This window comes from Fundulus heteroclitus, chromosome 18 (assembly GCF_011125445.2).
Source record: "Fundulus heteroclitus isolate FHET01 chromosome 18, MU-UCD_Fhet_4.1, whole genome shotgun sequence".
NCBI lineage: Eukaryota > Metazoa > Chordata > Actinopteri > Cyprinodontiformes > Fundulidae > Fundulus > Fundulus heteroclitus.
The window spans coordinates 18,579,648-18,604,976 of record NC_046378.1 but is presented as its reverse complement, the minus strand read 5'-3'; the positions used below and the strand labels follow the sequence as shown (position 1 = coordinate 18,604,976).

The window sequence follows — 25,329 nt, the reverse complement described above, 5'->3', positions numbered from 1 at the left end:
TCGGAGTCTGCAGAGACAAAAATCTACACCATGGTCAGCCTGTTTAGAAGGCAAGGCAAATTTATTTATATAGCACAATTCAGTACAGAGACAATGCAAAGTGCTTTACATGATTAAAATATAGGAATAAAAGCAAGTAGGGATAGAAGTCAGAAACAAAAAAATAACATTTAAAAACATTAAAACAGTTTAACTTGAACATTCAAAGGCAATTTAAACAAATGTGTTTTTAATCTCGATTTAAAGGAACTCAGGCTTTCCGCACTTTTACAGTTTTCTGGAAGAGAAACAAGAAACAAGTGACAGGGAGCTTTCAAGTGATTTCATCCCTTCTATTTTTATTACATCCATTATACAAGCAAAGTCACGCTTTGCATTCATTTTATTTATGTTTGTTTGTTTGCAGCAGTGGGTTTAATGTGCGCTACAAAGTTGTATTTTTGGGTAATGAATCAATTATATGGGCCGTGCTCTCTACCCCCCGCACCATCAGAGCACGCCCTGGCTTATTTTTACGGTGTGGATTAACATACCGGGAAAATTGTCAAGGATGTTATGTGGGATAGAATTCATACAGCATACCCTCCATGCCTCTGCTTTTCCACCGAAGTGCTTATCACGTTATCTTTGCATGCACCCACCTTTATTATAATCACACATTTTAAACTGCAGCTGGCCTGTTTGGTTTGGCAACATTCACATAGTTTAATGCAACTAATACGTGCACATTTTCAATAATTAAAATTGTTGTTATTCGCTCTAAGATTGACTCACTAACGATTTGTGCAAAAACAAAATATTGCAACGCTACTACTGAAAAGTAGAAGTTTATGACTAATTACTAACTAAATTTAACTGTTTTTTTTATTTAACTACCAGGAGTCTAAGGAAAGGGAATTTTCATTTTCATTTCTAATTCCTAATGTCAGTCTGAGAAAAAAAGAGATGTAGAGGAGTCGAACGTCTCAAAACCACCAGGACTACTTTCCCCACCAGAAACAAAACTGAGGAAAGGAGAAAATGCCTTACCATGGTCCAAAATGTTGCCGATTGTTGCCTCAGTCATTGGAGGAAATCTTCGCGCAAACATCAGTTGTTTTCGCTGGCAGGTCGCTCGGACTGGAGGGCCGAGGTTGTTAGATGTCTTCGATAGACCCTCACTTTGGATTGGAGTTGGATGCAAAGAACAAAGAGCTTAAACAAAATTAATACGTTGGATGAAAATGCATCCAAGATTTGGCAGAAAAACAAAAACAAAATTTTGAAGGAACTGTCTAAATTTCTTAGGATGTAGCGGAGTGTACGATGCAAACAGAAACAATAATCTGAACCCCATTTGTAGGGGTGATTAGTCTTCTCTGAGCTAGTAAAGCATGTTTTTTAAAGGGGTTCTCTGGTTTGCTCTGGACAAAATAGTTAAATATTTTGATACAGTTTTGTAATTAATATCTACCATTCCTAAGGTGAATAATCCAATAAAGATTTAAAATATGTTTTACCTTATCAAAAAAAAAAATTATTTAACAAAAAAACACAAGTCATTAAAAGCCTGGGACAAAACTATTTAACTACCCAAATATATTTAGACTCTACTTCTAATTAATGGTTCAATCTCTCTCCTTCCTTTTTTGTTTTTGCGAATCAACCATGTGGTTTGGGCTGTTGTTTCACAATAACACTGCATTGTTTGGACCGTCTGTGAGTTGTCTCAGAATGAGCCTCTTGTCCTCTGCAGTGCCAGCGCTGGGTAAATTGGAAGTAATTCAGCCAGAGAAGTGGCTTTCCGTTATTTACAACCTTAGACTGATTGCTGTGCTGAGCTCAGAGTTAGCCGATGTGATTTAAATTCATCTCCTCTTATCCCTTTTTCCTGGTGTCTGATCAGTCAGTCAGAACTAATGAATCTGCAATAATCCCACATATCTTAGTTCAGAGTCAGTGATTATTAATGAGAGGACATTTAACCCCCAAATAACTCGGCCACACTTGAAGATAAGAAGACATCAGTATAACTAAAAAAAATAAAAAATACTCTACAATACTCTACACTCTAAAACCCCTCAATCTATAAAAATACATAGAGCCCCAGAATTGAAAGGGTGATGCTGTTGTTTTGCCAAATAGATGGAAAACCTTTTATGTCTAACTCATAATAAATGGGAAGCAACAAAAAAGATAAGTTAATGCAACATTTTTATAATTTAGTGTCTAATCAAATCTACTACTATTTATATCCACAACAAACATATCAACTTAGTCCAGTGGTTCTCAAATGTTTTCAGTTGCGCCCCCCCCCCTCCCCCCTTATTTTTTTTCTGTTTTAGTGCATTAAAGCTGTAATTCTGAAAATTACCCAGAATCCCTTTCAAAATGTATCAGACATATATGGGTTTGTTTATAACATAACGATGTTTTCTAACAACTATAATGTTTCAACATTGCCACCCTTTTTTAACCATATAATATTAACAACTATATAAATAGCTTTTGGCCGGACTCATACATGCAGCCAACTTTTAACTATATATAATCCTCATGGCAGAAACAATATCAAGCCATTAATATTAAAGACAAACTTTATTACATTAACTTTTGTAATTTTTTTAAAGGGTTTGTTAATATTATTTATCGTACTTCTGACGACAGGTACAGACCAAACAGCAGGGGGTGCTGTTGTCACATTTAGAATGATGTAAAAGTCCTGTAAACAAAGCAACTTGTATTTAAAAGTGTTTTAATGTGGGTCTGGACACTGGATGCTTTCAGGGGAAGTCCGACAACAGAATATCCCTCTTGTATATGTGTAAACACTGCGATAACAACGCGGTCACGGTGTATCCCTCAGAGAAGTTAACCTTTTTAAGAAAAATAAACTCTTCCACGGGTAATAGAATAAAAGAGACCATTCATTTCCAGAGTTTACACAGTAAATGCCTTATGGGTGAAAGTTTATAGATGATACTCTGATGTCCCGTTCTCCTGGAGGCAGCACAGAGCTGCGCGACAGGAATTTGACTGAAACGCTGAAGAGAAGAAGAGTTATTGACGCAGCTGCAGTGCCATACATGTTTTAATGTTGCAGACCACAGTTTTTCAGTAGTTCAAAGTTTAAACTGGTTTAGTAGTTGTGCAAACTTTACCTTCAGTGAAACGCCCACCAAAAGGATCTCAAAGCCCACCTTTTGTAAATATTGCTATCAGCGCCCCCTGTTGGCCTCTAAATACCCCCCAGGGGTTGGGACCGGCCATTCACACTAAAGCAAACATTAACCCATTTTGTGAGTACACTTTTAAAGATAAGTCCTCACATGCTGCCTCAGCTTAATTTAAATCTTAAAGAGTGTCTAGATTTATACTATTAAAGTGAGCTTAATCCGTTTTTTTTACATGACCCAAATGATGTGTTATGAGCAATCTTCTGTATTTTCCATTATGTAATTTCACTTTCAGCCCGCTGGTTAGGGACTTTTTAACCTTTTTGGAGTTATGCCAATTTTTGGGGCTCTTTCTTTCACTTTTAGTGTGTGTGTGTGTGTGTGTGTGTGTGTGTATTACAAAATTTTCCTGAACTCATAGGAGAAAGAATCCAAGATGTTTCTGTGAAATCACAAGTACGTTAAAATCTTTTGAGGGCATTCTGTGCTCTCTTAAGAAACCCCCAAAGTCGTGGCGAGAGCTTACATCACTGAATATACCCCTACTTTCATCCCACTGGTTCTGTTTTCTGTTACACTTTCTCTTACATGGAAAGAAAGTATGCGTCATGCATTGAACTCTGTTACTTTGAACATTTTTAAATGAAATAAAATTGATTGACACGTAGAAGTGTGAGCTTTAAACTTTGACTTTGTGGCAGTTTTCTGTTTAAATCCCAATCCAAAGCCATTATTGTTACAGAGATAGTAGCTAGACTTTCTTATTGACTCGACCTCAAACCCAATGGAAAGTCCCAGATCTACGAACTCCCACTGGTGTTATGTAGCTGTGTGTATCTGGGAATCTGCCTACTGTTTCTGTAACTCCCTCCTGGTTGTTTTTGTCTCAAACTGAACACAGGCACATGTGTTGTTGGGAAATAACTTTTTGTTATGCTGCAAGGGGGGGGTTTGCTTCTAGGACGTATTAACATGAGGAATGAATGTGACTTGTGCTAACATGTCTGGTGCTTAGAGGTCTAGATCTCACACATTTGGGGTGTTCAACAAATTGCTGGACCTTTTTTCGATCGAATGGATTAGGCTCCATGCTTTTCTGATTTCTTTTTATATTTAGAGCTTCAGTCAGAGACCCGCATTGACTTCACTTCCCATTTCGTCGTCTTGGTGGGGAAACCGTGACGAAAGCGGCTGCCTCTGTAAGCTGAAATCCCCCCTGAGGTGTTGCTGTGGGCTGTTTTTGGTTTCACTTCTGACCTCATTGACAACAGATTTGACTAAACTCACACTCTTGCTTTTTGGACACCTTTTTGAATCCAGCCTTTAAGCTGTTCTAACGTGCAAATAATTGGGTTAGAAGTCACGAATAAGATGTTTTTATTCAGGTAAAGAAAATGTTGTCACTTTAAAGAAAATAGGAACTAAGAAGTGACACTAAGTCTGTAATTCCTGTTTTTAGCAGCAGTTTTTCAGTAATAGATCCAACATTACATCATACCAGGCAAACATGAGATTATCCAACAATAATGTGTGAGTAATGTGGCTTTATCATGATGAGGTAGTACTTTTTTTAACAATAGTTTTCTTCTGAGTCTAATCCTACAAAATAATTGTTTTTAGAGTTGGTGTTTTTTTTGTTTTTTTTCTCAAAAAAAGAAATTCAGACTTGGCCTTGAGCTCAGAGACTTAAGTCACTCGGACTTCCATTTTGGTACCTAAGTCTCATTCAGCAATCTTCATATCATGTAACTGGGCCGTAAATCATTTGAGTTAATCATTGCTGTTGTTTCCTCCTAGTAACCTAAGTGTATACATCTGTTTGGTTGTCACGGTATAGTATGCGTGGGCTCTCAGTGACGGTTCTTGTCAGTAACTCCCAGAATGCTTGCGCACAGACGGCGGCTCTCACAGAGCTGTGTACATTGTCCTCTTAAAGGGCGCGTTGGATTCATTATATAGGGACATTGTTGAGCCTTGTTTATTAATGATTAATAACCCATTTATGTTGGCTGTAACAGCTCATTGAGCTTAAAGAAGGCACGGTGATCGTTATTACGAAGGCACTTTTGTTTCTTCAAAATAAAATCTTTACCTGGAACAGTTTTTTTCAGAAAGGTTCTTACAGTGCAGATTGTGAACTTCAAACTAATCCTTTAAAAAAAGATAATGAATAAAGTGCCTCGTCTAATGGTAAAAAATAAATAATTGTTTCCTCTTTACAATATTTTGACAATATATTAAACATATATTCAGCACAAAAATAATTTCCAAAAATTAAATCTTAAAAAAATTGTAAATTCAAGTTAATTGATTAATTGCCCAGCCCCATCTCAAACCCCCAGTTGGTTGTTGCATCTTTATTTTGTAATTTATTGCATACCTTAGAACACCTTATAACCTTAAAAGTCCTCCAACTTAAAGGAAGGAGAAGAAAAGTCTTTCATACATTCATTGCTGAAGTCTTATTTATTGATTTATTTATTTTTCTGTGATTGTTCATACTTTTGTCTGAACGGTTCCAGTGAGTCACAGTCAGTTTTTTCACCTTTTGAATCTAAGGTCAGTAAACACTTTCACATTTTTATCTTTTCAGTCAAGCTTTCCCACCAAATACTATTTTGACAAACTAGTTTGTGTTGTTTATTTTTCATAGCAAGACTAACCTGCTTTACAATTGGTTCCGTCGTCCATGGATCATTTTAGCAACCTGATACCGATGCACAAAGTGAAAAAGAAATTTCCCCAGCAGACTATCGCAGTTCGGTTGTTTTATCGTGTAAAATGACTCGTGTTTGTCTTAGATACAATCATTTACCCAAAGCAGCTCCTGTCTAGGTCTTCGCTACGGTCGCAGTAGCTCAGACTCTGTGGGAAGAGCTGCTATCGGGAAAATTTCAAGGTTGCAAGCTTGATTCTAGGTTTCTCACAATGTTCTTCCAGATGATACACAAGTGGCCCTGTCTTTCAGCGGTTTATCGTCACCTCGTAGACATAGCTATTGGCCGAATTTTATTTTAATCCGTGAACGACTGTACATACTTTCTTTCATCCTCTAGACTTGAAAACAAGCCCAGAGTTTATCCGTTTAACTGTTTCTTTCCTCCATAAAGCCACCTATGGAGCACATACTGCCATTGCCCTTATACTCTAACACAGAAGTTATTCCTGAATCAGTGCTTCTGTGTTCTACTTGTGCGTCTGCTCTTTCTCCTCAAACCAGGGCCGGAGTGGTGTGGCTTAAAAAATAAAATCTCTGATATGACTTTACCAAATCTGATAAATCAATTTTCCCTCTCATTTTTGTTTCACAAAAAGAAATTAAAGAAATTATTTTAAAAACCTGCTTTTATTTCAAACATTTCGTCTGGGCGTTGACCTAAATTCAATACTAGCTAAATACCAGCTGTGAAACACGCTTAAACAAGATGGCGGCACTGCCAGTGAAAGCCATGAAAATATAGCGAAATGTTTGCTGCTAGTACACAATGAGCTAAGAATAGGCATCACTTCACTTGTGTAACTTCAAACTAACCTTAAAAAAAGTAAATTAATAAAGTGCCTCATTTAATGGTAATAAATAAATGAGTTTCCTCTTTACACTATTTTGACAATATATTTTACCAAACATGTATTCAGCATTGCGTGCTATTCTCTTCATGGAAGCCCAATGAGTGCATTGGCAAAATAAAATCCAGAGTTTCCCAAAATTAAATCTTAAAAAAGTTGTAAATTCAAGTTAATTGATTTATTGCCCAGCCCTATCTCAAACCCCCAGTGGGTTGTGGCAGATGGCCGTTCAGTCAGCCTGGTTCTGCTGGAAGTTTCCTGTTAAAGAGTTTTCCTTTCCACTGTTCTTATATATATGCTCGGGAAGAGGGATTGCTGCAAGGTGAAGTCACACAATGCCAGCAATTCTGCTTCACCCTGTAGGAATGAATGTTGCAATGCAACGACTCCACGTAATCTGCTGGGTTTGCTCAGATGGAAAACTTTTAACCAATTTCAATAATAAACTGAACCTGTCCACATTGTTTCGTGACTTGGATCATTTAGGATGTTCGTATTTGACTCTGAATCTGTATAATTCGACTGAACTGATTCCCTTTTCTGAAGTGCAGGCGCTATGTGTTGTGAGTTGCCAAGATATAAATAAACTGAATTGAATTCAATGTTATGCTAAATGTACATTTTCCACATAGTTCAGTCCAGTCAAATCTGTGTGGTTCAAATGATCAGACCGGCTTTCCTGGGTAGTTCAACCTTTCTCCTTGTCGCCTGGATTTCTCATCGTTGTCCAGTTTCTGATGCAGCGTCCAGATCTCAGACAGTAACTTAATCACGGTGTAGCCTAGCAGGCATCTCCACCTGGACTCTGTCTCCACCATTTTATCATGACAACCAGCAGGAAGTACACAGAGCTCATTTGACCTTCTATTAATAACATGCACACTTCCACAGCCCTCTATTGAGGAGGGGCCAGCATGTTTAGGACATGTTTCGGTCTTGTGATCCTGCTCTGCACTGTACGGGAAAACAAAATATGTAATTTAATTGCACGCTCTCTAAAGCACTATTGATGATAATATTTTTAAAAATAAATCCAACATTGAAAGTTTCATTCTCTGTTATGATTATTTACCAAAATTTTAAATATTGCTCTAATATGCCTGTAGGATAGGATTCTTATATTACAGTAAAATTAGGAACTTTTCATCTCTCAGAAATGCATTTCTATTGCTATTACAAAGCTGATAAAGTGATAGTTTATGATGAGTCTTACGCTTTTATTTTGTTTAATCTGACATGGTTTAACAAAATATAGTTGAATAAAAGGTTAGAAATTGTCAAATCATATTTGATTTGCTTAGATTTTTTCTTTCAGTAATGTTGTGATCTGTCTGGGAAATCCTGATCAATAGTTCTCCAGGTTATTTTAACCTATCACCTTTATTTGTATATAAAGCTCTTAAAAAAAGCTAACAGCTGAAACAAAGTGCTGTACATTGCTGACTGCTACAATCTGCTGTGTGGATGCTGTTACTTTGGGAACAACCCAAAGTAAGCCCTTCTGAAGCTATTTACAAAGAAAGTTTTATTTTCTTTAACATGTTCAGATTTGTCTTTGGTTCCTTCAGGCTGCAAGAGGGCGAGAGAGAGTAAATATTTTTGTAGATGACAAGAAGGCTGAATGAATAATGGAAAATTGTATCCTTTTTCTGGCCTCCTTATTTTGTGAAACAAGCCTTCTGGTAATGTTTAGAGATGTAGATCTATATTTTCTTGGTAAAACACATGAAGACTAGAGACTTGCTAATCTCTCAGATAAAAATCCAAAGCCAATTTAAAATGCTCCTTCCCCTAATGATGATGGACTGCTGACAGCAAAACGACCAGAAAAAATATGGTCGATGTCGTCCTTAGATTTGTTTTTTATTGTAGCTCTGAAACAGAAATTGGTTTGTGTCAAAGCTTTACAAAAAAAAAAAAAAACCTGAGATTACGGAAATTGGCCACAAATCGTGTGTCAGTGCATCTGTAACAACAGTGACAAACCTTAATGTATTTTATTGGGATTTATGGCGACAGAACACAAGCATTATTGTTAAAAGCATGTTTTATGTTTGTTTCTTTGACTTTGATGGTTTTATTTATGCAGTATGTCTTTGAAAAATGACAGAATGTGAGCTAGTGGAGGACAAAGAAAGTAGTCTTCAGCAGAAAATACACTTTCTGGAGGTAATGTCTTCAAGAACCAGAAAATGCTAAAGCACTTTTATGTCCGTCAGGCCGTGTTTTTATTTGGTGGTGTTCAAAGAAATGGGCACGGTCTGCGTCTCTGCAGCAGTTTGCTATTGATAAAGAGCTTAAAGATCTTGTTGGTTCCTGTTGTTACCTTTTGATTCAACTCTGGTCCATTGTCCTTTGGTTTTGATGTGGGTTTTTTTTTTGTGTTTGTCTGAATGATTCACAGGTCTGAGTTATGTCTCTTCTTAACAAACAACGAATTATTCCCCTGAGAGTGGTTCGCTTGTAAGATAAAGTCAAAAAGCAAATAGTGAAGCAGTATTTAGTTCCCATGCTCCACTGATCTGGAACAAACTTCCAGAAAACTGTAAAAGTGCGGAAAGCCTGAGTTTTTTTAAATCAAGATTAAAAACACATTTGTTTAGGATTGCCTTTGACTGTTCTAGTTAAACTGTTTTACTGTTTTTAATGTTCTTTTTTTTTTTTTGTTTCTACATTTTATTCCTACTTGCTTTTATTCTGTTTTATTTTCCTACATTTTAATCATGTAAAACACTTTGCATTGTCTCTGTACTGAATTGTGCTATATAAATAAAATTGCCTTGCCCAGTGAGAAGAAAACCCACATACCTCCATAAGCGATGCCCAAAATTAGGACTGGTTAGTTGTTTTCCTTCTTGCTCTGTTGTGTTCAGACCTCAGAGATCACATGCTGCTAGTTTCATTTTATTGGGGCCTGCAGAGTCCGCACAGAGAACTAAAGTCCGTCTGGTCAGTCCTATTCTCACCTTTGCAAACTGGTTAGATTACTCTGTGGTTTTATTTGCCTCTCTTTGGGGGTTTTCCATCCTCTGATACAACCAGTTGGTCTCTCTGTCTGTTCTGTTCTTTTGAGATTCCTAAAAAGAAACAAATCAAAAACTGTTTTACTGTTTTTAATGTTCTTTTTTTTTGTTTCTACATTTTATTCCTACTTGCTTTTATTCTGTTTTATTTTCCTACATTTTAATCATGTAAAACACTTTGCATTGTCTCTGTACTGAATTGTGCTACATAAATAAATTTGCCTTGCCTAGTGAGAAGAAACCGTAAAACATCCCTGCAGGAATCCTGAGCAGATAACAGGAAAATCTGTGTCTTTGAAAGCAAAATACCAAGAGGCAGCATGTGAGCAGAGAAGGGGAGAGGGACTTTCGAAAGACGGCTTCAGGGGGGGGTGGAAGGGGTGGAGGTGGGGCGTGTGCGTTGGAAGCAGCTGGCTGGCGGGCGGGCGGATGGGCGCATGGACCAAAAGTGGGCGGGGCCAAACAGGAAACGATGAGGTCATAGCAAAAGTAAGAAGGGTAGCAGAAGACGGAGAGGAGAGAGGGATGGGGTGGAAGAGTCTGGAGGAGGGACATTGATTTAGAGATGAGCTCAGCTGCAAAGGCGTGGGCCGCTCTCTCTCTCTCCTCCCTCCCTCCCCCTGCAGCTCTGTGACTCGGCTCGCCTCGGCTGCTGCTGCCAGTGTTTTGTTGTGACAGCAGGGGAGGGAAACGCTTGCCTCAGTAGAATGAGCTAGAAGAGCGAGGAGGAGAGTCCTGCTCTCGCTGACATGGTGGGAGACCTGTTTTTCTGGAGCTTCTGCTGTCTCAGGCTGTGGAGACGGGATAAGAAGGTGAGGACGACCGACGATGCCGCTCCGCGTGCCCCCCTTCGCTTCCTGGGCCGCCCCGTGGATCACATGTAGTATTCATGAGCCGGCGAGGAAGCAGGCAGGGGCCGGTCAGCTGGCTGGGTGGCTTTTCCAGCATGCATTTTTTTATTTATTTTTTTATTTAAAGCTGAATTCAAAATGCAATGCTGCGCTTTTGTGGGTCGCCGGATTTGAAGTGGGCCAGTGTGCCACAGCCCTGCTCTCTTTGCTCTTGTTTTATCATGTCATGAACAACCGAGGTGTGACATGCCTTCCGTTTTTAGAAGCTCGTCTTCCTCCAGATGTCTAACACAAAAGGACATTTCGAGAAATGCATTCAGGGTGTTATTGTTTTTTGTTTTTTTTATATATACCACTTGAGAGTTCCTCGTTTTGCCACAGTGAATGTGAGATTTGCAGAGCGAGCAGTCAGAATCAGAATCAAGTTTAATCGCCAAGTAGGTTTGCACTTACAAGGAATTTGACCTGGTGTTGATGGTGCAGACAAAAAAAAAAAAAAAAGAATACAGTAAAATCAGAAGTAAACAGGATATATACGCGGAAGCTGAATAGATTAATGCTCGCCAAAGAGGAGGCCAGTGTGCGTTACTGTGTTACTGTACTGTTTGTGATAGTAGGGGGTTTCCACTCAGAGAGCATCAATGTGGCCCACTGTCTTCGCTCCTCAGTCCCATTCTCTTTCCCTAAATGATGCCCGCAGTAGTTTAAACGTGTGAGTGCTCTTTGCGGGGCTTCATTTGACCTTAGGTCTGCTTTATGACAGCTTACTGCTACATTTTAATTGTTTTAATGTGAATCTAAGCTGCATGGAGTCCCTTTCGCTGGTCTTTTGGTAGTTTTAATTATCTCCTAAATCATTTTTTTTGTGTGTTTTTAGTGGTCATTTATGGGTTTTTCCTGAATAAAATGTGAGCTAAAGCAAAGGGTGGCAAGAGTTTAGTCTAGTCGTTTCAAACAGCAGAGGAATACACATGTATGCGCTAAATCCGGTGTCACTGACATTCAGTGCTAATGTCAATACTTCTCTGGAGGCCTAGAAAAAAGCTGCTACTATAAGTTACATAGAGTTAGTTCTGAGCTTAGTTTGTTTTTATCCTTGGTTCCCCCTTTTTAGTTGCAATTTATTTTTATATATATGTAAAAAAAAAAAAAACAGTTTTGCTTCACTTCATCTTTTTACTGGTGATATTTGTTATTCACTCTGTTTTTCCCACTGTGAAATATAGTCAACAAGGAAATTGTGAAATTACATGAGGTATTTGAAGAATGTCGTGGTGGAACGTCTAAAATTAAAACTTTTCTAAAACAGGAAGAAATGACTCAGAAGCATGACAGATATAAACCGCAACTAAGAGTTACAAATAACATACTTCTAAAATGTATGAATACCAACAGGAAAAGTTCAAGTTTTTCACTAAATATTTGAATCAATTCCTCAGTATAGCATGTTATGTCATTTAAATGGGAAATTAACTTTAATGCCTTTGGTAAAACCCTGTAGATGTGCCTCCCTAAAAACATTCTTATAACAGGCCCTTCTTTTTTCTTTTATTAGGCACATTTTCTTTTTCAATTGAGCAGAACTCTGCTCAGCAAACATCAGCATGGCTGCATCATTAAAGTCAGCGTTTTTAAGCCGTTTAGCTTTGAGTGTTATATACCATCATAAATTCTCAGGCAAATTTAGAGCAACTCATAAATACTCAGAAACTAATAAGGTTTCTGAGCTAAAAAGTGTCTTTGGAAACCCGTTTGGTCATTTAATGTGTCTTCCCATCGCCTTTGTGGTTTTTTCCACTGCATACGAACACACAGACAGTGGTTGGTGAGTAATTTGGTGATAAACTGCTCAAGTATACCTGGCTTTTTGGGAAACTGACACAAATTTAATCTTTTTATTTGTGTTTCTACACCAACCCTTTTTTATTAGTGTTTTAACCTGTAAATCTTAATGGATTTTAGATTATAACCAGTTTGAATGTCAGGACTGTCCCTTTTTAATTTAGGATTTTTACAATTTCCAAACTTACATTTTCACATCCCATTTTCTTTTTATCTGTTCTGTTTTAACTTGGGCAGCAAACATAGAAAAGTCAGTGTTGCCTAATTTATATGTATGTTTCAAAGCTCAGTTAACAAATTGTGGTTATAATCCCCCCAAAGAAAAAAACTTTATTCACTGTTGTATTTCTAAAATTTATCTTGAGGTCTTATTGGGCAATTATTCTTTGAGGAAGATATGTTATTTGGAGCTTATTTTAGTTTATTAAATTGATGAAAACTTAAATATTCTGACTTTTGGCTCCGTGAACACATCAGCAGACAGCGTCTTATCTGATGCATTTTGCTATGACTTTAGTAAAAAAAATACAAAAAGGTCAGTGACAATCGCAGAAATATAAAAAGGTTTATTATTCCTTAAATTTGGTTCAATAATTAATTTTCTGCATGAAAAATTAGCTGGATTAAAACAAACTTTACTTAATTTAGTTTATGTGCATCTTAGAAAAGTAAGAACCTGCAGGTCACGCTTTAATAAAAAAAAAAAAAATAGAAAAGTTACCTTACTGCTGTGCAACAGTTTGCTCATGCATAGTCTCTAGGGGAAGGACCTGAACAAGCTCTGGTTTGTTGTCAGGCTGATTTTGGTCACAGACGCAGATAAAAACAGTCCTAAGCGTGACGATGAGCTCATACGCGGTAAATTTGCTCCCAGACACAACGCACCCACAGCCCTGATGAGGAAGGCCGTGATGTCCAGGGGACAACCAGACATGTGATGCGTCTTGGCTCCATTTTATGAAAGATTCTGGTCACATGGCTGAAAATGCGTTTTTATTTTTTGATTGAAATACGTCAATCCTCCCCGCCCGTCTCTGTATCCATGCTTTTGGAAAAGGAAGGTTGTGTTCAACGGGAAGGGAGCAGCTGTCGGCCTTTAAATGGGTGTGCGTGCCCACATGGCAGGCAAATGGCAGTTTTGGTGACAGGCTGTGTCGAGGCGACACCCTTTACGTGTCTGTCCAGCTGTCCCTTCTTCCTGTCTTCTCCCTTTTTTTTTTACAGGGTTGCACCTAAAGTGACACAGAGAGGCAACCCACATACCTCCATAAGCAAATGCGATGCCCAAAATTAGGACTGGTTAGTTGTTTTCCTTCTTGCTCTGTTGTGTTCAGACCTCAGAGATCACATGCTGCTAGTTTCATTTTATTGGGGCCTGCAGAGTCCGCACAGAGAACCAAAGTCCGTCTGGTCAGTCCTATTCTCACCTTTACAAACTCGTTAGATTACTCTGTGGTTTTGTTTGCCTCTCTTTGGGGTTTTTTCAATCCTCTGATACAACCAGTTGGTCTTTCTGTCTGTTCTGTTCTTTTGAGATTGCTAAAAAGAAACAAATCAAGTCTGTCCACTTTTGGTTTCACTGCTGCTTTCTCTGTAGGATGGAGCAGCGGATGTTAGGGATTTTTTGCTCGGGATTTTTAAATTTTCTCTTGTTTTCTGCTTGTTGAAGTGTCTCTATTTTTAGACATGGACCAACCAAAGATTATGTGGGCAATTTATTATAACCGATTGTGTACAGCTTTGCCTTACCTGTCATTTTTTAGCTATTATATTAGCTTATTCAGATTTTTCTCTGAGAATTGTAAAGAACCACAATACATTTGTTCAACTCTCTGAATAAATTGAGAATTCAATTGTCTGATAAGTAAAATGTTTATATTAAAAATAAGACAGCATTTGGAGATTTTCATGTATATCCGGCCATGTGGGTCAGAGAGGACAGTCGGTGTTACATTGCTCCGCAGTTGAATAGGATTTAACATGTATTTCAGGACTAAAGCTAAACAGATTAAATATTTGAAAATGTCTTTTCTTCTTTTTAACATTTAAATCATTTAGTTGTGGTCTATATAAAGTGGAATTGTCATGCTTTGGTCTGAATTTCTCGTTATTGTAGCTCTACAGGCCCCTTAACCCTGTTCTGAGGTGCATCTAAGAGCAACTTGTTTTGGCGCTGTCTCTTTAAGTCTAAAAGAGGAACTTCACTCCCCGCACCCCTTGAGGTTGCAGAGCTTTCACTTCACCCTGTTTAGCCATTTTTGTAGAATGCCTAGTACGGTGGATTTAATTGTGTGGGTAAGTACACCCAACAACTGAACATTTTGACTTGTTATTGGACTACAAAATCTCGGTGAGAAATTAAAATGGTGGAATCACCATACACAACAAAATGTTTTTACCAGCTACAAAATTGGATTTTGTAGGATATGTCCCCTTTAAGCATTTTATATTGGCATGATTAGTGTGATTAACGGAGTTAGCATTGCCAATTGTAAACATTGTTCACGTGTTTCTCTGAGATTTCAACACGTCTAACCTAGCCGGGTCCATGACAGACAGAACTGGGACAAAACAGAGGTGCTTTACTGTAATATGATCAGCTCCCTGGTGTTTCCTGGTGTCTCAACATTTGGCTGCAACCTCAGATGAGAAAAAATGACCTGCAGAGTTTAGTCGTGTTACTAAGTGGAGGAAACAAAACTAACCATCTGACGTCATTTTTAACCCATCTCTGATGCTGAAGAAAGCCAATGATGTCTTCAACCCTAAATACAAAACTTCTGTTCTTATCAGTGATGTTGTCGTTCTAACATTTACCGATTTGGAGAAAAATATGCCGACCGGCCAATCAGCGGTTAGGGAGAGTCCAGTTAAGAATCGACTAATGGTGATCACCGGTCGATTCCTCAGCATATCTCTATATATATATATATATATATATATATATATATATATATATATATATATATACATTGTTTTATTCTGCAGAAGCACTAAATCACAAAATATAGGGTAACTAAATGGATCAATCCTTGTCCAGCTCTCTTGTATGCAGGGACCCCCGTGTTAGTCTTTCTTTACAACATTAGCAATGCAGATCGTTGCAGCTGATGGGATCTGTTGAAGGGTTTGGCTTTTTTTTTAAATAAAATTCTGCCTCTGAAAGCAAAAAAATTAAGCCCCGAGTGCAGCCTCGAGGGAGGAAAGTGCTCTAGTGGGCTCAGCCTTTAATGCTGACCGCTGTTGCTCATGTTTAATCATGGCTGCTCATTAAGCATGTGAGCGGATGGGTTATTTGCATTGACAGGCGACAGATTTACCTGAAGAAGTTGAAGGGGGTCATTAATATTGTGGGGAGGGTTTTGGCCATTTTAATCTGGCTTTTTAGTGGAGCAGTCAGCGAAAAGGGAACAATCTTATTTAAATAAGGCACTTTCCTGCAGTGTTTGTGTTAAACTAACCCTAAACGTGCTTTTTTTCCACCACTGTACTGTTAAAAGGTTGACTATTATAACTGGTTCTTCTGTGTGAAGAACAGAGGTCGTAACCCCACACCCCCCCAACAGAGCAGGGCCCTCAGATCTGACATTATGAATTATTTTGCTTGTTTCCTGCTCTGTTTTCTTTAGCAATAACTCAATTCAACTTCTTGTTTACAAAACTGCCTCCAGCGTCAGTAGACATCTGGTTGCAGCAAACTCGATCCCGGAGCTCACAGCTCTGCCTTAACCTCAGTGACCAGCCCTCACCCTGCTTCCCAGATTGGCCATAAAAGCTTCATGTAGCTTGTAACTCATCCTGCACCAAAACTGCTCTGGAAAGCATTTCTTGTCTGCAAGGTGGTTTTTTTTTGTTTTTTTGTTGTTATTAGCCACATGCACCGTGAACATTTTTAAAGAATAATTAATCATGCATGTTTATTTTCTTCTTTTTTTTTTTTCTTGCAGGTTGCAGGGGAACAAAAATATCACCCAGAATGCTTCAGCTGTCTGAACTGTCGGGCGTTCATCGGTGATGGCGACACATATGCTTTGGTGGAAAGATCTAAGCTTTACTGGTGAGTTTCTTACTGTGTGGGTCACATAAGACTAATATTGGTTATTTTAGCAGCAAATTCTCTTGGTGAGTTTGGAATGAAAGAAAAAATAAATAAATACGCTGCAAAAATGTGGTACCCATTGTCAGCTGTGTGTTATTAGGAATCTATGGCATCATTAACTCTTTGAAATACGAGAGCATTTTCAATGAAAATGTGTAATAATCCAAAATAAAAACGGGCAAATAGCACTAAACTGTTCTTTTGACGCACAATCAGCCTTCCTCCTTGGCCATCTCACGGCAGAACCTTAATCGTATAGAAAACCTGGTTGGAAACTATTGTTTTTTTTTGGGTTTGTTTGTTTTTTTTCCAGTAGGATTTCTTTCTCCTATGCATTGAAATTAGAGATTTTCTTGTTTTGTCATTGAAAATTATGCAACAGCAATAAAAAGATGGGTTTAATTACATGCCACCGTGGAGAGCACCACCTTGCAAAGCAGAAAGTAGGCATGCAAACATAAAGTATAAATGAATGTCGTAATATACCATTAAACAGACGGCAAAGTGATAAAGGTGTTAATTTATGAACACATAAAATGTTGCTTTTGCAGATTTTTGGCATTCAAAGTAAGGGAATATGTGGCTTTATTTTGTTTGATCAAGACAATTAGGTGCTATGAGGCTTATATTTCTTCTTGGGATTAGTATGGTTATCAGTCCCTTCTTGTTCTGCAGTATTATAACTTTGACATATTGGAGACTGGCAGCGTTGTGTTAGCTGCTGTCTCTTCATCTTGTATAGTTGTTCCTGGCCACATTACCAGCAGTGATGCATGAGTGTCACAAGACGCAGTAATTCAAACAGATGATTGAATATGAAGCTTCCGAAACCTCTGGGCGCTCTGGAGTTATATCCATCATGCTGCTTTATCGCGGCGGCATCTCGTCTTACAGCTAGACTCTTTTACAGTCGAGAGCGGGAGGACAAGTCATTTAGCGGGTGATGTAACCCCCACGCAGCTGTGATCGCACGATACTGAGTCATTCTGGGATCAAATGAGGTTGCTGAGACGCTAGAATAATTTCTACTAGTGTTGCGCCGATGCCATATTTTGGCCCCAATACCGATACCCGATACCTGGCTGTGCAGTATTGGCCGATACCGATACCATCTGTTTGAAATTGATGTATGTGTGTTTATATGAAGAACTGCATACTACTTAGGGTAGTAGAACTTTTTATTGCCTACCTGGAATGGGTGACAATAGTTAAATAAACTTTTGGCTCTCCAAGGCCAAAATAGTGCAACATTCGTGAAATTATAACATGTATAATAGTAGTGCAACAGTAAGACAGTAAAATTACACTAATAATTGAATAATCTCTTTTAAACCCTGAGTTTTGGCTCTCAAATGCCAAAATAGTGCAACTTTCATGAATTTACCGTATATAACATGTATAATACTAGTCAGGAGAGAGAAGGCTGCGTTCAAGTGACATACAAACATCAAAATGGTATCGTTGCCCTATTTGTTGGTACTCGCCGATACCGATGCCACCATTTTAGTGCTGGATCTGAGCCCTGTCTGATACTGGTATCGGTATCAGTATCGGTATCGGTGCAACACTAATTTCTACCACATTCAATTCCAGCAGCTGGCTTGTATTGGGGGGAAAAAAAGACGTTTTCTACCAAATAATCAAATTAATGAGAAAGTAATGAATGTTGGTCATAAATTACTCCGTAATCAGAACTTAAATCTAGCCACGGAGCTGTTATCTCGGTTATGAATCCCCTCAGGTAGTTTTCCTGCACCTTTCCATGGACAAAAAGTCTCATCTGTTGGCTTTAGAAACTAATTTGCTCACATTGAAGGTCGGCCTCCTCACAGCGACCGTGTAGCGATGGCCATGTGCCGAAGCTGCATCTCCTCACCAACACGTGACGCTTGAAAGACTGATGTAATGAGAGTTTGGCTTTTTCTCACAAGGTTTCTCACACCCTGCAGTTCCACTTTTCTCAAACCTCCCATCATGTTTTCCATGCCTTCATCTCTCTCGGCTGCAGCGGTCACTGTTACTACCAGACCATCGTGACCCCGGTGTCGCTGCCAGACTCGCCGCGCTCCCGGATCCCCCACACCGTCACGCTCGTGTCCATCCCTGCCTCCAGCGAGGGGACCAACGGATGCAGAGGGCGGGGCTTTTCCGTGGCTATCGACCAGCCGCTCAGTCCTACCAACGGCTTCAGCCCGGAGAACGGCCGCACCGTCAGGGTGTCCCAGTGAGTGTGGACGGGGGATGTTATGCTTTCTTTTTTTTCCTGCCCTTTGCAGAGAGAAAGGAAATGAGCAGTACACTTTAGATGGTAACACTTTATTTCAAGGGGTGTACATAAGACTGACATTACACTGTCATAAACATGACATAACACCTGTTATAAACATAAATTAATGTTTATGGATGTTTAGGACTGTTGTCATTAATTGTCATTCGGTAAATTATGACACTATTAAGGCAAAGTTGATATTGTTTAAAATGTCTGTTATGACAAGCCCTTAATTTAACAAAACCCCAAGTCAAGCCCTTAATTTAACCTAATCCCAAATCAAGCTTTTAATTTAACAAAACCCCAAATCAAGCCCTTAATTTAACAAAACCCCATGTCAAGCCCTTAATTTAACCTAATCCCAAATCAAGCCCTTAATTTAACCTAATACCAAATCAAGCCCTTAATTTAACCTAATACCAAATCAAGCCCTTAATTTAACCTAATCCCAAATCAAGCCCTTAATTTAACAAAACCCCAAGTCAAGCCCTTAATTTAACCTAATCCCAAATCAAGCTCTTAATTTAACAAAAACCCAAATCAAGCCCTTAATTTAACAAAACCCCATGTCAAGCCCTTAATTTAACCTAATCCCAAATCAAGCCCTTAATTTAACAAAACCCCAAATCAAACCCTTAATTTAACCTAATCCCAAATCAAGCCCTTAATTTAACAAAACCCCAAGTCAAACCCTTAATTTAACCTAATCCCAAATCAAGACCTTAATTTAACCTAATCCCAAATCAAGTCCTAAATTTAACCTAATCCCAAATCAAGCCCTAAATTTAACCTAATCCCAAATCAAGTCCTAAATTTAACCTAATCCCAAATCAAGTCCTAAATTTAACCTAATCCCAAATCAAATCCTAAATTTAACCTAATCCTAAATCAAGCCCTAAACTTAACCTTGTCTCTGTTAATGTCAAGTTGTCATAACAAAGACATTTTAAACAATGCCAATTTTTGCTTTAATAGTGTCATAATTTACGGAATGACAATTAATGACAACAGTCCTAAACATTCATAAAGAGTCATTTATGTTTATAACAGGTGTTATGTCATGTTTATGACAGTGTAATGTCAGTCTTATGTACACCCCTTCAAATAAAGTGTTACCCTTTAGTTATATAAATGAGCTGTAAATGTATGCAATCTCAGCCCGAGATGGATTAAAAACATCCACAGTATCCAGCCATACTTTCCCAAGCATTTTAATGTTAAAACCAGAAAATTTAATCTCTTTTATCTGGAATCGGTGACAGACCAAAATAATGTGGTGTAGACGATGGCATAAGTTTTTTTCCGCATTTTATTACACAGGAATATCTTCAGTGTCGATATATATTCAACTATTTTATTCCGACACCCCTAAATAAAATCCTGTTTAGCCAAATTTCATCAGAAGTTACCCGAATTAAGTTAAAAATCCACCTACATGTAGTTTATATATCTGAATTACAGATGTAGTTTCAAGGCCTCAGAGGAGAACACACTATCAACATCTGTGAGACATAGTGGTGGCAGCATCATGCTGTGGGAAAGCTGTCCACAACTACAAAAAAAAACTACCCAGAGCTGCAATGGATAGATTTAGATGAAAGGTTATTCATGTTAGAACAGCCTAGTCAAAGTTCAGACCTAAAGTTAAGTGAAACATTTCTGTTAAGAACCTCAGATGCTCCCTATTTAAGTCTCAGCCTGTGCAAAGCTGGAAAACTTTTAGCAAAGTTTGACTCCAAGGGGCTGAAAACAATGCTTTGTGTTGTTTTATTACTTTGTCTCAATGTGCAGAAGGATGCTTATTGTTTTGTGTTTTTTATTTATTTATCCAGAGTGGATGCTGACTGCATCAGCCCAGATGTGAAAAACTCCATTCATGTTGGGGACAAGATCCTGGAAATCAATGGCACGCCCATTCACAACGTTCCCCTGGATGAGGTAGTAACCAACTTCGTGATCCTCTCTCCTCCGGCTGTTCCTGAAGGCCTGGTGGTGATTAACCTCGTGTGTGAACTCGCCGTTCTTCTCTAGATCGACCTGCTCATCCAGGAGACCAGCCGGCTGCTGCAGCTCACCATCGAACACGACCCCCACGCTCAGGAGGGAGCCTCATCGTGGGCCGGGGACCAGGTGGACGGCTTCCTGTTCACCCCGGTGTCGGACGGGCCCAGCCCCACCCTGCCAATCACCCAGCCCCCCAACCCTGACATCAGCAACCTCAAATCTCGCATAATCACGTAAGAGACGGTTCCAGCACCTGCTTTTTATACGTACAAATTATAAAAAAATAGCAGCGTGGGCTTCAAACAGATCGTCTTTATCTCTTCTCTCTCTCCCAGGCGGAGCTACAGTATTGATAAGTCGCCCGGCTCCAGCAATGCGGCATCGCCGATCTCGCACAGGAAGGATATCAACCGATCGGAGTCGCTCAGGGTGGTCTCCAATCAGACTCACCGCATCTTTCGCCCGTCTGACCTCATCCACGGAGAAGTCCTGGGGAAAGGATGCTTCGGCCAGGCCATAAAGGTAATCCCCCTTTTAGACGTGCCGGAATATGGTTATACTTGGAGCCTCCAGAAGAGGGCAGCATTTAGAGAAGTCAGATACGACCTCAGAAGAGGAAGAACCCACTGTGGTTTTAACACATCGTGGAAATGTTTTTAAATTCACATGCTGTCATATAGACAAAGGGACTTTTGACGGTCAGTGCTGCATCATGGTCCTCTCCCAGCTCGTTGCTCATCCCCCGTCTTTACATGATTGCGTCACGCTGTAGGTGACCCACAAGGAAACGGGGGAGGTGATGGTGATGAAGGAGCTGATCCGGTTTGACGACGAGACGCAGAGAACATTCCTGAAGGAGGTGAGTGCCGATACTCCCGTATCTTCAGAGGTTATAATGTGTTCACGACACGTTTGTGCAACTTTCATGGCGTCACACTGCTGCTGCTCATATGTATGTGAAGTAAGCTGCAACTGTTTAGGAGAGAGTCATCAAGCAGGTTTGTTGGTCGTGTTAGGAAGTTACAATATGTGTCACCAGAAGCGGGTTAGAACCAGCATCTGCTGTGCAACAAGGCGGACTTTAAGGGAAAGAGTAACGCGTTGCATTATCTCTGACATAGTTGAAGAAGGGGTGTGCTGAAATTCTGTTGTCCCAAAAATGATGAATCATTCTCTCCTGTACAGTCCCTAACGTCTCTGCAGACTCTCCATTAATGTTGAAAGATAACGGAGGACAAACATTTGGACTTCTGTTACGCTATTTGATACTTTTCATCCAACTGTTGCGCCGTGCCGCAGCTAAAATGACACTTAAAGGACTTTATTATGTGGTTGGGGCGTTCCTTAATTTGATCCTGGTGAATGAGCAGAGTCAGCATAAAGTTGCTTGCAAAAAATCTCATTCTCACTGAAGTTTTTCACCTTGCAACCACAAACTTGAATCCGTTTTGTTTGGATTTATTGATAAAAATTGATAAAACGAAATAAAGTAGCACATAGTTGCAGGAAAAAGATGCATGGTTTTCAACATTTTTCACAAATACTTAAGTTTGTCATTGATTTTTATTTTGTGCTACTTAGTTAATACTTATTTTATTTGATTCATGTCTGGAGTTTGACTCATCCACTCTAGCACATGAATTTGCATTAATCAGTTATGGCTCCGGTTGTATGTTTTGGGTTGTTCTCCTATGAGAAAGCAAGCCTCCTGCCTCGTCTCAAGAAGGCATACCCACAGCATGTTGCTGCCACTGCCATTCTGCCATAAAGACCAGATTGGTAGAATACCAGACTGAAGGTTTCCCCACCTGAGCTGTAGCTCTCAGCAGCTCATCCAGAGTAACTATAGATGCTTCAATTAAAGATTTTTCCTCTTAATGAAGGGACTTCTCAAGACAAGAGGTTGCTATGTTTATTTATGGGTGTTGAAGTTAATAAATATTAGATATATATATAATCTACTATATATAATATATATATATATATATATCATATCTATATATATATATATAATCTCTCTCTATATATATATCTATATAATATTATATTCTATATATCTCTATCTTATATCTCTATATCTCTCTATCTCTCTCTCTCTCTCTCTCTCTCTCTCTCTCTCTATATCGAGAGATCTATCTCTATATATATCTATAGATAGATATCTATATCTCTCTATATATATATATCTATATATCTATATATATCTATATATCTATCTCTCTCGGATCTATATCTATATAGAGATCTATATATCTCTCTCTCTCTCTCTCTCTCTCTCTCTCTATCTCTCTCTCTCTATCTCTCTCTATCTCTCTCTCTCTCTCTCTCTCTCTCTCTCTCTCGCGCGCTCTCTCTCTTCTCTCTCTCTCTCTATCTAGATAGAGCTCTCTCGCTCGCGCTCTCTCTCTCTCTATATCCTCTCTCTCTCTCTCTCTCTCTCTCTCTCTCTCTCTCGCTCTCTCTCTCTCTCTCTCTCTCTCTCTCTCTCTCTCTATCTCTCTCTCTCTCTCTCTCTCTCTCTATCTCTATCTATCTCTCTAGAGCTCTCTATCTAGATATCTAGCTATCTCTCTATATATCTAGATATATCTACAGATATATAGCTATATATCTCTATATATCTATAGATATATATACCTCTATATATCTATATATATAGATATATATATATCTATATATATCTATCTATCTATATCCTATATCTATCTATATATATATATATATAGATAATATATAGATATATATAGATATAATTATTAATTTGTAAAATATTTTTGAAAACCGAATATAATTTAACTTCCACAATTACGCATGGCTCACATAAATTCCAAATAAGGTGCACTGAAGTTTGAGGGTTTTTAATGTGACAAAGTGTGAAAAGTTTAAGCGGTGTGAACACTAGGCGGTGTCACATGTGTTTATTTAAATAGCAAATGGGCATAATCAGGTTACGTCAGTCCCACCTTGAAAGAACCGCAGTAAAACAGAGCATCCTGACGTTTGAATTGTTCCTTCTTGTTCCTGTTTCGCCCCGAGTATTAAACCCTCAAACATCTGCTTGCAGGGTTTCTTTGGTGCCGTGCATTTATGTGTGCGGTTGCAGCCTTTAGTAAGTCCTTGCTTTGTAATTCAGCCCAAGTCTCACATTACCGGGTCTCTTTTAATCTTGCTTGCTCCAGGAAGACAAATGTTTGGGTGTAATTGTAGCCCTAACTTGTCGTGCAGTACCAGCCTCCAGTCTGGGAAGGCTGTGGCTCCATTTGTAGCATCAGTCAATAGTTAGAATCAATTTGATTAAATGAGCAAAGGCTAGTCTTTCTTGTAAACAAATCGTAGCTTTCCTTTTCTTTCTGATGTCCATCGTCCCATGCAACTATAGAGAAAAGGATTTAGGCCAACGTTACTGTTTACTTTCTTTGCTTTTTACCTTTTTCCTAAGATTAAGTGACACTGTGTAAATCTGTCCTCAGGTGAAGGTGATGCGCTGCCTGGAACACCCCAATGTGCTCAAGTTCATTGGAGTGCTATACAAAGACAAGAGACTCAACTTCATCGCAGAGTACATAAAAGGAGGAACCTTGAGGGAAATAATCAAGAAGATGGTAAGCATGGTGTTTATGTGGTTTAGCTCTATAGCTTCCCTTGTGTAGTCCTTTTTTACATGCAGTTTTGTCTGCTGAAACCTAAAATATTAGGTTTAATTCCTATTTGCAGGACAGCAACTATCCCTGGAACCAGAGGGTCAGCTTCGCTAAGGACATCGCTGCTGGGATGGTGAGTTCAGAAACAGGAAAGTCAATTTTGGTTTTAAGAGCAGCGACAGAAGGTGCTAGAACATCTGCTGCCTCCCTCTAGTGGCCAGATTAGAGAGCTACAAGCCTTCTGTAAATATCTCTAATTGAAAGCGTAATGAAGCATGCAAGCTTAATGTTTTGCTTGCTGTTTTTCTCAGACTGAGTGCAACTTAACTTTTTTTTTAATTCCACTTTAATTTTCACTCACCCCTGTTTTACCTGTCTGTCTCTCAGGCGTATCTGCATTCAATGAACATAATCCACCGGGACTTGAACTCGCACAACTGTCTAGTCCGAGAGGTAATGGACTTTTGCTTCATTCACATATGTTTGTGCTTTAGGCACCTTTACATTTAGGGTGTATTTTGACATATTTGCACTCATCTTTTGCTAAACTGTTTTATGTACATAAAACATGTTTCTTTAAAATACAAGTAGTTTAAAGGATAAACATTCTTCTTGCATAACTTGACAGAAGAAATCGTTATACACTGATAACTAACAGCACGTTGTGGGACTTGTGCTTGTTTAGGACAACACTGTGGTGGTGGCCGACTTCGGCCTGGCTCGGCTCATGGTGGACGATAAATGTGAAAACAAGCTGACGCAGGGAAAACTGACGGGTCTGAAGAAGCCTGACCGCAGGAAGAGATACACGGTGGTGGGAAACCCCTACTGGATGGCTCCTGAGATGATTCATGGTATGATATTAAGGAACATACACT

The 25,329-nt window shown here is 38.9% G+C and overlaps 1 protein-coding gene across 3 annotated transcripts in view; it reads left to right on the top strand.

The window, feature by feature from the left end:
• limk1a (LIM domain kinase 1a) overlaps window positions 1–25,329 on the top strand; it is a 64,255-nt gene that overhangs the window by 31,489 nt on the left and 7,437 nt on the right. For 2 of the 3 annotated variants that reach the window (XM_036150307.1, XM_036150308.1), the window contains 10 exons: window positions 16,386–16,495; window positions 18,546–18,761; window positions 20,639–20,744; window positions 20,838–21,043; window positions 21,146–21,332; window positions 21,583–21,669; window positions 24,281–24,412; window positions 24,525–24,584; window positions 24,839–24,904; window positions 25,137–25,305. In XM_036150307.1, coding sequence (XP_036006200.1) covers window positions 16,386–16,495; window positions 18,546–18,761; window positions 20,639–20,744; window positions 20,838–21,043; window positions 21,146–21,332; window positions 21,583–21,669; window positions 24,281–24,412; window positions 24,525–24,584; window positions 24,839–24,904; window positions 25,137–25,305 — 1,339 coding nt within the window. Of the gene's footprint in view, window positions 1–10,265; window positions 10,558–16,385; window positions 16,496–18,545; window positions 18,762–20,638; window positions 20,745–20,837; window positions 21,044–21,145; window positions 21,333–21,582; window positions 21,670–24,280; window positions 24,413–24,524; window positions 24,585–24,838; window positions 24,905–25,136; window positions 25,306–25,329 lie in introns of those variants that run through there. The other variant, XM_036150309.1, reaches the window with a different exon arrangement.